Genomic DNA, 15,802 nt, shown 5'->3' on the forward strand with positions numbered 1-15,802 from the left:
ATTAAATGCAATTTCAAGATTTTCTGGAAAATTGGTACCAAGGCCAAGGTTTTTCTCCACCACCAGATTTTTTTCCTTTTTCCTCTGATTTTCTCTGTGGTATTGCTACAAAACCTTCAGAGGCAAGGTTTTCAGAGCTGCCCGAAAACGACAGGATTAAAACGTCTTTGCCAGTCCTGAACATGCCCTCTGGGTTTTCTTTGGCAGGAGTGCTTCACATGTGTCCTCAAGGGCCACATAGCTGTGAGTGCAGCTGTTTTCCCGACTGGAACCAAAGGTAGGTGATTCCTTCAATCATATGGCAGGCATCAGACGTGTCTAAGTTTGGGTGGAAGAACATGTCCTTCCCTTGCCGTACCAGCCCCCAGCCTACTTCAGGCCCATCCTGGGCAAATGGGGGTGCTGCATGGACTGAGCTGAGAGGACCTCCAGGGAGCCAGGCTTCGGACTGGGCCCAGGGTCAGGTGTGAGCCTCCCTCCTGACCTATTATGGTGTCGGGTGACCCATGTGGGTGGCTCCCAGGAGAGGGCAGCAGGGCATGACGGCCTCAGGGCCCCAGTGGAAGTTGGCGCAGCCTCCTGTCTGCCCTTCAGTGCTGGGCCAGTGCCTCCTTTCAGGACCCTCATTGGGATTTACTTTACTGAGAACCTGACTTGAGACATATACCTTTTTGCATGAGGATGGGTGGGTGGGCCATTGCACGGGGAGTTGACAAGACCTGGGCCTTGAGTCTGCTTAGGCTGGGCCGGCACTCATCTCCCTGGGCACCACTTTCCCCACGCTTGCAGTCTGGTTAGAATCTCATCTTGTAATTCTGAAACTGTAGGGTCCCAGCGCTGGGAAGGGAACGTCCATGTCATCTACTGCAGCCCTTACCTGCTACAGGCGACCATTCCTCACCAGCATCCTCCAGCTTCAGACTGAGCTCTGACTGGTGGGGGAGCTGCCCTCCTCAGGAGCTCTGACTGTGAGAAAGTTCTTCTTTGTGTTGGGCTGAAACCTGAATCCTCCAGTAACTTTTACCCGCTGGTTTCTGTTTCACCTTCTGCAGCCAAACATAACAAATGTAATCTCCAAAGTGCTTTGCAAGTTGAAAAGTACTGTACAGAATCACCGAGTGCTTCCTACTGTGTCTTTCAGGCCACCTTCTTGACTCCTTTGCCCGCTCAGCTTTATGGGATTCTGGCCTGGATTACCTGCACGGGACGGGACACGGTGTTGGGTCTTTTCTGAATGTTCACGAGGGTCCTTGTGGCATCAGTTATAAAACATTCTCTGATGAGCCCTTGGAGGCCGGCATGATTGTCACTGATGGTAGGTGTCCCTTACCTAGAGGGTGTGCATGGGTCCTCTGGCCTTTCTGAAAGCTCTTTGTTGTTTCTTATATTTTCATTATTATAAAGTAAATTGGAAATAATTTCCCCCTCCTGAATTAAACAACAACAAACAACAACCTTTTTTGATTATAAAAGTGATAAATATTCATTGTAGAAGAAGTGAGACTATGGAACAGTATAAAGAAGAAAATGATAATCATTTGTAATCCAGACACCCAGGGGAAACATGGCTTAATAATTTGCTACGTTAGCTTCATGTCTTTTCCCATGTCGTTACCACATCTTTGTGAATGTATTTTACTGCCTGCATCATTGTGTCTTATGGATATGCCCCATCATTTATTTGGCGGATCCTCTGTTATTGTACTCCCTACCCTGCAGCCAGTTCTCAGGAACTTCTGAGCCTTTCTCTGTCTGGACCTCAAGTGCCTATTAAAAGTGCCCTGCGGGAGGAGGCTCTCTGGGCTCTTACACCCAGATTGAGTGGCCCTTCATCTGTTTCTTCGGAAGCGCTGTCGTCCCAGGAGTGCAGGCTTCTCTGTGCTTATCTTCATGGTGGGCTGTTTCTCATTTTGGGGTTTGGTTTGTTTTAGAGCCAGGGTATTATGAAGACGGGGCTTTCGGAATTCGCATTGAGAATGTTGTCCTGGTGGTGCCTGTGAAGACCAAGGTGAGTAATTAGGATTTTGTTTTTTAAATTCCCTTATTCCTTAATGGGGGAGGATGAGGACTTTTGTCCTTGGAACCAAGAGCATGTCATTCTGGGGCCAGAATGGAGCCTCCTTCCCCTGATAGTGGTGCCTCTCCTGGAATTCATTCTCCTCTGCAGAGCCAGAAGGAAAATCCTTAGTGAACTGGGACCCTGAACTGGACCTCGTGGAGCCCCAGGCAGCCCCCTGCTGCTGTTAGTTGGGGCTCCGAGCTTACTGGAGGCAGCTTCTTGTCGTCAAGCCGCCTCTGCTGTGGGGGAGGGGTGCTCGCTTAAAGGCCCCTTCCAGACACTGAAGCAGAATCTACAGGGCTGGGGCCCGGGAACTATTTTCAACAAATGCCCCAGATGATTTTTATCAGGTAAAGCTGAGGAGGCCCGAGTTACCCCCTGGGTCGGGCCCCACAGGTGTGGTGCCCTCTGGAAGACAGGTGTGTCACCCTCTCCCCATCACGTTACCAAGAGGTCACAGGCTTTAGGTGCTGGGCTTGACCTAGAAGACGTGTTTGCTTCTCCTCCATGGGTGATTTTGGAAGTGGAACCGTTGGAGGGAGGTGGCTTCCTCAGTCTTCAGGGAAGCTGACTGCAGGAGTCTGCTCTCTGCTTGCACACTCATGTCACTCTTCTTGAGAGTGGCCTCTCCCCTCACTCCCACAGGCCCCGCCAGGAACAGAGACCCAGCGTGCCCTGTGTACCCTGGCCATTCCATGCCACGTGCACCGGACAGACCTGTTACCTGTCACCTGGTGGGCCTGGCTGGGTCAAGGCAGGCTGCACGGTTGATGTCAAAAAAAAAGGGATCTGCTGGGGAACTTATGCCTTAGCAGAGGCTCGAGAACCAAAACCAGAGCTCCCCCTGCTTCCAGACACCCTCTGTGCCTCTCCTCCATCACAGCAGGCAGGAGCCTTGTGGACCTGCTGCTGGGAGCCCCTCAGCACTCTTTGGCTCTTCCTGGTGGCACAGGCTGTGGTTTGCACAGTGGAGCAGCTCTTGGAAAGTGGCATCCGCTGTGTTCATCGTGTCTCCCGTGTCTGTTAAAAATGGTGACCAGCTAACCACGTCTCGATTCCTACTTACACCTGGCTCTGAGGGACGGTCCTGTCAGGTGGGAGTGACCTCGTGGCGGGTCATTGTGGTAAAGAGGAGTAAAAGCTTCTGTTTTCTTCCTTCTCCCACAGTATAACTTCAGTAACCGGGGAAGCCTGACCTTTGACCCTCTAACTTTGGTTCCGATACAGACCAAAATGATAGATGTGGATTCTCTTACAGACAAAGAGGTAACAAGGAAGCCTTGGGGGAGGGCAGAAGCGTGTGGGGTGGAGAGCTGCCCTACGTGCTCTCCTCCGCTGTCACTTTTAAGTTAGAGCCTAGGCCAGCTGAGTTGGAAAATCCTAGGTCTCCTGAGGACTGGAGGTGCTTTTCCTGTATTTTTGGGTCTCAAGGTAGATACAGCCCTGCTCTCCTCACTGTTGGGGATGGTAGGGCTTCACAGGTGGGAATGAATAGTGTGCTGTTGTTTTCCAGGAGGGCCAGAGCCATAGCTGCCCTGAGGCGTGTTTAGCAAACATGGGCATGTGTCTTCCCTGCATTTTTGTGGGTGGGTGGGGCCGTTGCACACGCCAGATTGTTTTCTTGTGTTTCGTGAAACTAAGGAACTGAGAAGCAAACGCTATTACCATATGCCGAGTTTTGTCACAGGCAGGGAGAGAGGTTGTTGCTCTGGGCTCTGAAACCCGTCACAGAGCAGACGCACAGCAGCGCTCACCTGTCAGGCTCAGAGGGTGACAGGTCTTGGAAGCCCTGCAAATCCCAGCACGGGTCCCCAGGCTCATGAGGCCAGGTGAGGCGGCAGGCCCAGGAACCTGGAGTAAGGCTTGAGGGATGGGGCAGGTGATCAGGGTCAGAGCAGGGACAAGGGTCAAAACAGGGTGGAAACAACACCACCCTGTCTGTCTGCTGTGAAGTGGTCAGGCCCAAGCCAGGAAGCCAGGAAGCCAGAAGCCAGAAGGACAGGAATTCCAGAGCAAGGCAGGCAGGCAGCAGTGCAGCAGAAGGCAAAGGCAGGCGCGTGGTGCAGCACTCGAGGGATGAGAAGTTCTTGTTACCAGAGGCAGCCACTGGCCTCACCCCAGGGGCTTCTGAGGCAGAAACGTACCCTCAATGGAGCCTGCGTGGGCCCTGTGCTTGGCACTAGAGGAAAGCGCCTCTGAGGGCTGAGGAGCTCCCTTCTGCAGGGCCGTGGAACGGGCTCCTCCCAGCCAGACGCTCCCCTCTGCCCCATCCAGCTCACAGATGGGTGACAGAGGAAGGTCATCCACTTGCTGCTTCGATTGCCTCTGTGCTTGGGCACCTCATCTTGACCGCCAGTGCCTCGATTCAGCCAAACGTTCCCGCTCACAGCACCCAAACGAGCCCTGCTGATGCTGGTTTATTCAGGCTGTAGATGGATACACAACAGGCAGCAGCCTGTCAGCAGCACAGTGTCAGGTGTGTCTTTTCAGCGGGAAGAGTCTCTCCTGCGGCCCTGGGCCTCTTCTCCGGTCCCACAGGGCTGGCTTAGGTGAGAGGGCATGACAGCACAGAAGTGAGCACGGCAGCCACCCTGCTTACAGCCCTCTGCCCAAGGAGCCAGTCTCTTCTTGTGGCCCTCGAGCACAGCTTCCAGGGTCTTAGCAAGGGACCCTCTACTAAGAAGTCACTTTACCCTCTTGGAAGCCCAAGGCTGTGGCATCTGCCAAGTGATTCCAGGTCACATAGGCCTTGCTGTCCGCGTGAAGTGTACCAGTCAGGACACATTTCTCCCGCGTGACCTTCCACTTTATCCAGGGAAATAGTGCCTGAGGAAGGTTAAGCGAGGCCATTTTTCCTTGGGGGAGAGTCTTTTTAACCTGTGACTCCCCCGTGACATTGGACAGAGACCAGTGCTGTCTGCCTGGTCCAGTGTTCATTACTGTACCTTACATGCCCCAATCACTGAACTATTCTTTTAGCCAGTTAGTTTTTATAGGACAGATAATATCTTCTTACCTTGGAATCATTAGCAAGTTTCCACAAATTACAAGTAGAGGACAGTATTTAATATTCCAAGCAGAGTGTATTTATTACCTCTTTTAGCAAAAGTGTTCATTTCCCATATACCACTCAGTAAATCTGGGGCTTCATTCTGTCTTAAGGCATCGTAATACCCCACAGCAAGATTCTGTCCATTGGGCTTTTAAAGTACCAGTCATTGCCCTTTACCGTCTCCCAGTCTTAGTAGAAACTTTAGGGAGTTTTGGGGTTAGTGCTGCATTCCCATCGATTTGTCACCAGGTGGCAGCAGAGGACTTTGGTTGGACATGAATGTGTGTGCTGTAGGCTGCCAAGGCTTTTGTGACGTTGCTCCAGCCCCCTGCGGTGGCGGGTGCCCCAGCTTGCCCCAACCAAAAGGGTCTTGGGAGTGTCTCTGTGTCCCCAGGCTTGCTCCTGTCTGTACTGTTGAGCTGCTTTGGACGGCAGGCTGCCTTACAGCCCTGCCTGGCCTTGCTGCTGATATGCAGCCGTTTGCTTGTGTTTGATATCCGACCCCTCTTCCCCACCTCTTATCCGTGGGCCTAGGAGCACCAGTTGGGTCAAAGTCATCGGCGACACCAACCCGTCTGTCTGATGTGATGTGGTCAGGCCCCCTTCGGGGCAGTGGGGAGCATGGGTTGTCGTCGTCTTGGCAGAGCGGGCTTCCCTCCAGCCCTCATCCTCCCTCACTCCTCACCCAGAGGAGATTGGCAGAACCCTTGTCATCAGGTTCAGCGCATCAGTATCCCCCGCCCCGTCCCAACAGACAGACACACACACACACACACACACACACACACACACACACCCCAAGTCCGGTCAGGTTCCATACTTTACCTCTTTTCTATCTCCTGGTGTGGTGGCTCCATTCATTTGAGGCTCTGAAGGTCAAGCTTACTCCCAGCCTCACCCTGCAGCAGCGCAGGCCTTGACCTCCAAAGGCTTTGGGCGCATCCAGACGGCCACACTCACAAGACCCTCACCGGCTTGACTGATCCTAGTTTATTCAGCTTTGTAGGCGGACACGGGATAGGAAACTCAGCGCGTTGGCAGGACAGCCTCAGGTGTGTCTTCACAGCAGCTGAGGCAACCAGGGTGGGTGCAGGAGCTGTGAGACCCCTGCCCCCACTCTCTCGTCATGGCTTCCAGGGGTGTTGTCGAGGGGGACACCCGGTTACAGGTTACTCTGCATCCAGAGCCACGGCTTACCGTCAGGCATTCGTGGTTCCCTCACCGTCACTCCAGTCCACATGCAGGTGGTTCCAGGAGCATTTTCACCACCGGCCATGTGGCCTCGTCCCATCTGTTTCCAGGGAGGTAGAACACAAGGAGGTCGCTTGTCCATGAGCAGGGAGAAAGGGTTTTGTGCTCCTTTACTCATCCTGTGATCTCAGCACATGGTGCCTCACTGCTCGCTGCGCAGCCTTTGGTGAAGGTGTGATGGTGAGACCACATCTGTATTCCTTCCCTCTTGCAGTGCGACTGGCTCAACAACTACCACCTGACCTGCAGGGACGTGATCGGGAAGGAACTGCAAAAACAGGGCCGCCAGGAAGCCCTCGAGTGGCTCATCAGAGAGACGCAGCCCATCTCCAAACAGCATTAATACCTGTTTGTTTTTGTTTTTTTAAACGCTCTGGGGAAAGGAAGAAGCCTGGCCCACCCCTGACATCTTTTCCCTTTCTCTCCTTCTTCCTTACCTTCCCGTTTTACTTTTAGACTCTGAGAAGAACTGAAAATCTTATCCTCTTTGATATTTTCTTGCAAACACTCTATCTTTTATGAATTTTTTTAAAATTGTTGAGAATGAGCCAAGAATAAATTGCTGTCCCAGAAGGAGGATCGCCACAAAGCCAAAAGCCTGATCCGGGGGATGCCCCGAGCAGCTGCAGGGAGTCCTCTGGCCAGTGATGGTGAAGCAGTGAGTGCTCTGCGACAGTCACGTTCCAGGTGCTAGTCCCTTGTTCATGATCCCCTTCATGCGCACGAGACTGTATTTATGACCAGTGAATAAAATGTCAGAACGTGCTTCATCTCCGCCGTCTCTCTTCTTCCGGCACCATCCACCCTGTGTGTGGGGTGGGCTCACGTCCAGGGCACGTTTTCTAGGTGGAAGGACCCCTTTGAGGAGAGATTCCCTGGCCTCCCTGCATATTTTCTGACTTACTTTCAAGCCTCTTAAGTCTTTTCTCTAGAAAACCTAATATTTTGTTGAGTATTCTAAGTTTTTCTTTCCAGATTTTAAAATACGTCATTGATATTAAAAAACAACAACAACAACAAAAAATCATGTCGAAAGTGGCAGTCTACTGTGGTCTACCCTACAGTGGACAGTGCAGGCGTCTCATTGTCTCACTACTTATAGACAGTGGTCTTTGGCAGGTGCCTGCTACTCCCTATCTGGCTTTCTCTGGACTTGCGCACGAGGGGCAGCCTGAAGGGCCGGCAGAGCTAAAGCCCCTGAGGCCTCAGACCATGATGGTTGGGCATGGGAAAACGGACTCCTCTTCCCTTGGCTGGGATGTCCGAGGCGTGGTCTACACTGCCTCCTGGGGTTTCTCAGTGGGACTGAGCCCTCCTTGCCCACTGTGGGAACTTGTTCAATAACACACCCTTTATTTTCTTCCTTCCCTTCTGCGTCTGACTTTCCCTTTCTCCCACCAGTGTTTCCTGGAGCCGTCTCCCCTTAAACCACTTACATGCAAATCCTTGTCTTTGGGTCTGCTGCTTTAGGAACCCAAGTCATACCCCATAGGTATAACCACTATTTGCTATGTATTTTTGCCAATTTCTTTCTTTGTATTTAGCATTCATTAATATATAGAAAAAGTATGTGTGCATGGATAAAAGAATATTTATGCACACATACACATCATATGCACAGACATTGGGCCATTCTGTACATATGCAATTTCCTTTTTTTTTTTTGCGGTATGCGGGGTACGCGGGCCTCTCACTGTTGTGGCCTCTCCCATTGCGGAGCACAGGCTCCGGACACGCAGGCTCAGCGGCCATGGCTCACGGGCCCAGCCGTTCCGCGGCATGTGGGATCTTCCCGTACCGGGGCACGAAGCCGTGCCCCCTGCATCGGCAGGCGGACTCTCAATCACTGCGCCACCAGGGAAGCCCTATTGATTGATTTTTAAATGTTAACCCAAACTTGCATTCCTGTGACACCTCCCACTTGGTCATAATTTTTTGGCTTTTTAAATATATTGCTGGATTCACTTTCTTAATTTTTAAAAAATAATTCTAAAACATCCATGTTCACAAGGGATGTCAGCCTGTAGTTGTCTTTTCTTATAATATCTTTGTCGTACACTGATTTTTGTATGTTTATCATTTTTTTTAAATGTAAGCAAAGTTATAACTTTTCCTACAGACACTTCTTTTTATTTTATTATTTAAATTGAGGTATAGTTGAGATACAATATTATATAAGTTTCAGGTATACAACATAGTGATTCACAATTTTTAAAGGTTGTATTCCATTTATAGTTATTATAAAATATTGGCTATATTCCCTGTGCTGTACATGGATATACTGCAGACACTTCTTTAATTGCATCATATGTATTTTGATATGCTGTTTTAATTTTCATGAATTCAACATTTTTTCTCATTTCTTTTGTGATTTCTTCTTTGACACATAGGCTATTTAGAAATATGTTAATTTTTAAATGTTTGGAGATCTTTAAGACATCATTTTGTTATTAATATCTAATTTAGTTGTATTTTGGTCAGAGAAAATACTTTCTTTGATTTCAGTTTTTAAAAACGTATTGATTCTTGTTTCATTGCTTAGCATCTGGTCTGTTATGGCGAGTGTTAGATGTGAAATTGAAAACAATGTGCATTCAGCAGTTTGGGGTAGAACGTTCTATAGATATCCATTAGGTCAAGTTGGCTATAGAACAAAAGATAGGATGTTATAGCTATTCTATGGCCAGGAGCAAAATCCCCTTCATTACATTTGAATGTACATCCTACAATTAAACCAGATTGAAACAGGTTCCCAAATCCATCTTGAATCAAATGTAACACTAATCCATATTTAGAGATTGTTCCTGATCCACTGCTTTCAGCTGGTTCCTTTCTAAAAAGCTATCAACATAATTTTTGGTATCAACGTAATTTTTTTCCCACTGAAAGCAAGTAAAACGAGAGGTCCAAATTATTAACTCTGGCTCCATCACCACGTAGAACTGTGTATTTAAAAAATGACCAAAGATAAGTTTACAACTTCTAGATAATATTACATTTTGTAGATAGAGAAGTTAATTTTATTAATGGCTATAATTCAGAAATTATTTACTATGATAAATAAAGGAATTGAAAATTATGGTTAAGATAAGGAGTTTCTTACCTCCACCTATATCCAGAATCCCATTAAAAATAACTCTGTCGGGACTTCCCTGGTGGCGCACCAAGGTAGGGGACACGGGTTCAAGCCCTGGTCTGGGAGGATCCCACGTGCTGTGGAGCAGCTAGGCCCGTGTGCCACAACTACTGAGCCTGTGTTCTGGAGCCCATGAGCCAACTACTGAGCCCACGTGCCACAACTGCTGAAGCTCGCGCACCTAGAGCCCGTGCTCCACAACAAGAGAAGCCACCGCAATGAGAAGCCTGCGCACCACAATGAAGAGTGGCCCGTACTGGCTGCAACTAGAGAAAGCCTGCGCATAGCAACGAAGATAGCAACGAAGACCGAACGCAGCCAAAAATAAATAAATATGTTAAAATAAATTAAAAAAAATAACTGTCAATTAAATTTTAAGAACCTGTCAATTAAATCTGACCTGTGATCAATTTGACCTGTGACTAAGTAAAATATATTCTGCAATAAATGATATGGTGGTAATGGTGGCTGAGAAAAAGGAAGGAAGAAGAGAAATAGGAGATAGGGGATAAAAAACTATTCAGTTTTTTAAAATAAAACATGTACTTATGTTTAACTGCTCTAAATGACACATGCTTGTTTAAAGCAAAAATAGTAACAATGTTTTGTGTGTTTATAGCATACATAAGATTAAAATACATGACAATGATAGCACAAAGGACAGGAAGGAGTAATTGAAGGTACACAGTAAAAAGGTCCTTAACAAGTATAGTTCAACTATATTTCCACTCACTACTTTTATTATGAATACTGTTATGTGTATTTTACCACAATAAAAAATTGGAAAAAAATAGGCTATTTCGAAAATTATATGTGGATAAATATAAATCCTACAAAATCTTATATCATCTTAGAATGTTTGGAGGGGGCACAGAATTTTTACTGTTGTTTGCACTGACATTCTTATGCCTTTCTTCAGTTTTTCCAAAGGGCAGTACTTCTCAATGTTCAGTCTTTCTTTAAGGGGGAGCAGAAAGCTGAGTACATAGTTGGTTATCAAAAATCAGTCTAAAAGATTCTTAATGTATTATTGAAGTAGTGTGGAGTAGTCGAAAAAAATCATTTGACTTCAAGTCAAGAAATTTGATCGGTATATAGTTTGTCACCCTTTTCCAAAACACTGTGGATCTTAATTCATAAAGAAAAGTGTGCTGGACTAGAAATTCAATGGGTTCTTTTCAGCCCTAAAAAAATCTATAACTCTGATTGATCTATGTTGCTGTGGAGATCAACGTGGGAAACTAGACTTCTGAGTTTGCCAGTGGTGTAATATCAGTTAGTACAGTTCCTGTTGCAAGTAACAGAAAACAAAAACCAATGCCCACCCCAATCACCTTAAGCCAAACAGATGAGCTCTGTGAACACGGATGCTTACTTCACCAGCTTAGCCAGATAGGAACAGCGTCCCACCACCTTTGCCATATTCTATTAATTAGAAGCAGATGTCAGGTCCTGCCTACCTTCAGGGGTAGTGGTGAGTCTTGTTAAAATCTTTTTTGCGGTCTGCCTTCAGTAGGGCATTAATTCCATGTTCACAAGTTTTCTTCCTTTACTCTTTGCCATCCTTAAGGTCAAGTTTTTGCAGTTTTTGATGATCCTTGGAAATGGCAGAGAACCAGTCAGCTGCAGAAGACAGAAAGTTCCTGCTCAAGGCATTGTGTGGGTTTACCTTGCTTGATCTTCCAATTAAACCTAATCAGCAGTAAGTTATTGTTACTCCAACACACTGCTTTCTCAATGCCCAGGGGAAGACCCCTAGGTACCCTGGGGGTGTAAGGAGGCCAGGAAAAGAGGGTCTGCAAAGAGAACAGGCAGAATGAATCTCATTTTCAGGGATCAGGTGAATTCCTTCAACCCAAAGACACAAAGTTCAAATTAATTTGCATCCTTGTTTCCCCATGAATGAAAAATGCTTCAAAGTAGATAAGCAGCTACTTTCATCTGGGTCACTGATTAAAACAGCATGTTTATTATGTCCTATTTGAGGGTGTAGGTTTTTGGTCTGACATATATAGAGGTTGCATTCAGCATCTAAAACTTATCACCTGCATGTTTCTAGGGTGAGGCTGCCCCAACCCCCTGAGAAGGGCAAGGTGGTAGAATGGGAAGAATCTAGGGCTTTGGAGACAGATCGGGGATTGTGTTCCAGCCTGCCCTTGCTATCTCTGTGTCATTCAATGAGCAGATTTTGAGCTTCAGATCTTTCATTTGTATACTGGACTTAATAATACCCAAACTGAAGATCAAAAGAGTGGATACTAGTGAAAGAGTTTATAAAGTACAAGTGCTCTATGTATGAGGTACTATCTGATTATTAAATCATGGTAGATTTTTCACTGAAGTCTTGGGTCAAGTAAAGGGATATGTTTATCTGACGATGCCAAGATGGAAAACCATAGCATCTTTGCTTGGACACTAGAGTGCTAGGTGGGAAGGACACTGATCTGCCCCAATATAGTAATGACTATATTTCATATATTTTGAGTTTGAAAAGGCTTCTGCAATGCTCTGCAAGGCTGTATAAAAAAATAAATGGACTTCAGAGAAATTGCCATAAACATGTAGTGGGAAAATGTGCTGTTCAGAGAGTAAAATTTTACTTGTTGATGGACAAAAATTATATGCAGATCCTGCAGGAAGCTACGTATAACACAGTAGTTTTTACCATGAAATGTTAGCAGAACTTACCCTCCTGTTTCCAGAGAATTTTTCCTTTGATCACAGAATCAAGAACAGGCCAAGAATGAGAGTTCTACACTGATTTTCTCCCATGGGACCAGAGAGTTTCTTGATAGTTGAAAAAGCGATTCTTTAATACCTCCTTTCCCTGCTTTTGTTCTAGTTTCTGATGAATTTGGCCACAGGAAAGTAGTGAATCTTGCTGTCTTTGGATATAACTGATTTCAGCATGACTTAAAGGATTCAGCCTAGAGAAAAAGTAAAATGAGGAGAGAAAAATCCTATTAGGATCATTTTCTTCATTCCAATATAGCTGAGACTGGGGCCTTCCTGCCAGCACATCCTTGGTTTCTTTGTCCAGCTGATTTTTAAATAACTCAGGTGATTGGCCTCATTATTTTCCTTGGGAACTCAATCTACCATGTAACAGAGCTGACTCTGAGGAAGTTCTTCTTGACATAATATTGTGTGTGTAGTTTCTTCATACATCTTCCCTTTACTCAATTCCATTCTGTAAGGAAATCAATAAGCATAAAAAAAGAGAAAAGAAAGTAGTTAGGAGATAGACAGGGTAGGGGAACAGGAGTTGTTGGCTGGTAGGATGAGGGAGAGGAAGCAGGCTGTGCCCAGAGTCACCAAAAGAAAGGATGAGTGGAGGGAAAGTGGCCCTCAGGGTGGACTGGAAAAGGCAGCAGGGGCTCAGGAGCAACAGCAAATATCCTTCTTAATTTTGAGCTCTCCCTAAACTGAGGTGTGCCTCAAGACGCTGATTTCAGTAATCTCTATGGATTTGGTCAATTTTTCGGTTGCTACTTCAAACTGATATTTAATTATTTTCAAAACTCAAAGGCTATTCATGTTAGCTGGCATAAGCCAAGATTCGAACACCTGTCCCAGGAGGGCTGGGGAGTGAGGTTGAGGAAGATCCAGTTACCCTCCTCCACGTGGTAACTTAGCCGCTGGTTTTCCCACAGACCTGACCCACGCCCTGCTCCCTAGTTCACCTCCCTCATTACTCCATGGTTGAGCTCTGGCTCACAAAGGCGTGGATTTCTGAAGGAAACACAGGAGGGCAGATGCGCGGCGCACAAGAGGGCTCTGTATCCAGAGCCAAAGGAAAACTGGGCTCCCCCCATCTGGGCAGAGTCAAGAGCAGAGATTCCCCGCAGATGCTGAGAGGACAAAAGCCTCACATGACATTCTTCAGGTTCCCTTGTAAAAAGACATACACAAGTTTGAGAGATATTCAAGAACTGCTTCATATCAGTCAGAGGCAAGCATGCTTTCAACAGTCAAGCCTTGTTCTACTCTTCGTTACTGGACCACAGATCCAACCATTTAACACACCCCAGTGACTTGCCATTGTTCTTGGAATGAAATTCAAGATTGTCCATGTGAGCACAAGACCCTGCCTGAGCCGGTCCTTGTTTGGCTCTCTGGCCCCATGTCTGGCCAGTCTTGTCTATATTCTAGCCACCCTGATCACCGTCTGGTTTCCTCAAATGTGTCACCCTCTCTGTGCTAATGGACCTCCAGATGCTGCTTCCCCTCCCCCAGTTAATCCCCACCCACCTCTATACCATTGCTTAATCACCCCATCTTCAAGGAAACCTCTGTCTCTCACCTAAACTCTCACAGAGCTCTGCCTCCAGAGTAGCTATGATTAGACAATCACACAGGTACACGTGTAAGTGCGTCCATTGCGCTGGACTGTAAACTCCATGAGGACAGAGACCTCGTCTGCTTTGCTCACTACTATATCCCCTGGACTTCCAATGCCTTGTCCTTACTGGAAACTTACTCATTTCTGTAGGAAAAATGACTGTGTAGGTTACAACCCATGCTCAGAGACAACCCCATTTAGAGTAAGGTGTGACCCATCTGGAAATGGCCAGAGATCAACCACCAGGATCCAGAGACCTGTGGGGTGGTTGGTCAAAGTGATTAGAACAATGAACACCGACTGTCTAAACTAAGTAAAGGAAACCTTTTCCATTTGGAAACTAGTTGGCTGCCGGTTTAAGTCATCAAAGCAACACTCCAAGCGTCTCACAGGCACCTTCCGGTGGGTTCGCAGGTTTATTAAACACATGTTCAGAAACACACCCCTCCATGCATCTCAAACATTCTTACAAAGTAATTAACAATCTCTTAGTATTTTGTCTCCTTTCCCGTTGTGCTTTCCCTGATTTCTTAGATATTATATATATATATTTTTTTTTTTTTTCTTTCTTTCTTTCTCTAATTAGTAACTCACTGAAACTCACCTCTGTTTCTTCACAGCAACCAGTGCACTGTTAGATAACACTTACAATAATACTTAAGGATAACAACCACAGAGTATGTCTTGGGGAAAATAAGAGGCTTTTAGAGAACTTTTTATTTTTCTTATATTGTGGGTAGCTCACGGGGATATTTAAGTCCCAGTTAAATGTGTATTAGAAGAGTGAAGAGATTCACTGATGTTACATAGATGAGCACAGATCGTCAATTATCCAGAAGCTGCATCATTCAAAGATACAAGGAAAGGGAACTGGTGAATAGAAACCCCCTTGGCTGCAGGAGTCACCCAAGCACATGAATGAGCTAATAATTTCGGGAGAAAGGAGACTGTTCCAGAGGGGAAAGGGACGATGAAGATTTGGAGAAATGGGGATGAAGAGCGCTAAGGGCCCTGTGAGGAAGACACGGGGCTTGAAAAGTGTTATTAGCAGGACCATGATACCATCACCACCATATAGTGTTTATTTATTTATTTTTATTTTTTTGTGGTACGCGGGCCTCTCGCTGTTGTGGCCTCTTCCGTTGCGGAGCACAGGCTCCGGACGCACAGGCTCAGTGGCCATGGCTCACGGGCCCAGCCGCTCCACGGCATGTGGGATCCTCCCGGACCGGGGCACGAACCTGCGTCCCCTACATCGGCAGGCAGACTCTCAACCACTGTGCCACCAGGGAAGCCCCCATATTGTGTTAAGGCTGAGTTGGTGAAGAGCTTCCCATGCAGCCTTGGCCAGTGTTGGGAACACGAGGAGGTGGCACAGGAGCTGGAGCTCATGTTTCCAACTTTCGTATCAGTCCTGAGTAGGAACACAGGAGGGCAATAATGGATGACGCTACGATGGCCCCAAATGAACCATCAAGGTTAAGACCCACAGGCCCAAGAGGAGGTGGTCAGCAAAGGGGAGAGAGTCAGGACCTCCTCTCTAAGTCTTCCTCCACCTCCACCCCTAGGGGTCTTTCCCTCAGCCGGACTCTTGCTGTTCTCACTGCTGTTTCACCCACTGGCACTGAGGTTTGATGTTGCTGGCAGTCAGTATCATTAATGGGGAGCTTCCATGTCTCTCTGGTTAGATCAAGGAGACCACGGTCCATTTCCTGCCACTGTGTTGGTCACCTCAGGGCATGCTACTGAGACGGATGCTACGTAGCTCTAACAGCTGAAAAAACAGTCTTGCGTCCAAGTCACACATGTAGAAATCCCTGGGTCCATCCTACTGATGTTTCCTGATATCTTTTAGTCTTAATGCTGACCTCCCAACAGAAAAGCTCTGTATTTTCAAGCCCGGCTGCTTGTCGCAGATCCCCTCTGATAGAACATCAAAGAAACTGTAGCATGTCTCTCTCT

General features: G+C 46.9%; 1 protein-coding gene across 8 annotated transcripts in view; it reads left to right on the plus strand.

Moving 5' to 3' along the window:
• Positions 1-7,127, plus strand: part of XPNPEP1 (X-prolyl aminopeptidase 1) — a 54,766-nt gene extending 47,639 nt beyond the window's left edge. For 7 of the 8 annotated variants that reach the window (XM_067709458.1, XM_067709457.1, XM_067709460.1 and 4 more), the window contains 5 exons: positions 208-277; positions 1,142-1,315; positions 1,932-2,008; positions 3,227-3,325; positions 6,577-7,127. In XM_067709458.1, coding sequence (XP_067565559.1) covers positions 208-277; positions 1,142-1,315; positions 1,932-2,008; positions 3,227-3,325; positions 6,577-6,705 — 549 coding nt within the window. In that variant the 3' untranslated portion in view covers positions 6,706-7,127. Of the gene's footprint in view, positions 1-207; positions 278-1,141; positions 1,316-1,931; positions 2,009-3,226; positions 3,326-4,333; positions 4,479-6,576 lie in introns of those variants that run through there. The other variant, XM_067709459.1, reaches the window with a different exon arrangement.
• The last annotated feature ends 8,675 nt before the right edge of the window (positions 7,128-15,802 follow it).

Source organism: Pseudorca crassidens, chromosome 16 (genome assembly GCF_039906515.1).
Source record: "Pseudorca crassidens isolate mPseCra1 chromosome 16, mPseCra1.hap1, whole genome shotgun sequence".
Classification (NCBI taxonomy): domain Eukaryota; kingdom Metazoa; phylum Chordata; class Mammalia; order Artiodactyla; family Delphinidae; genus Pseudorca; species Pseudorca crassidens.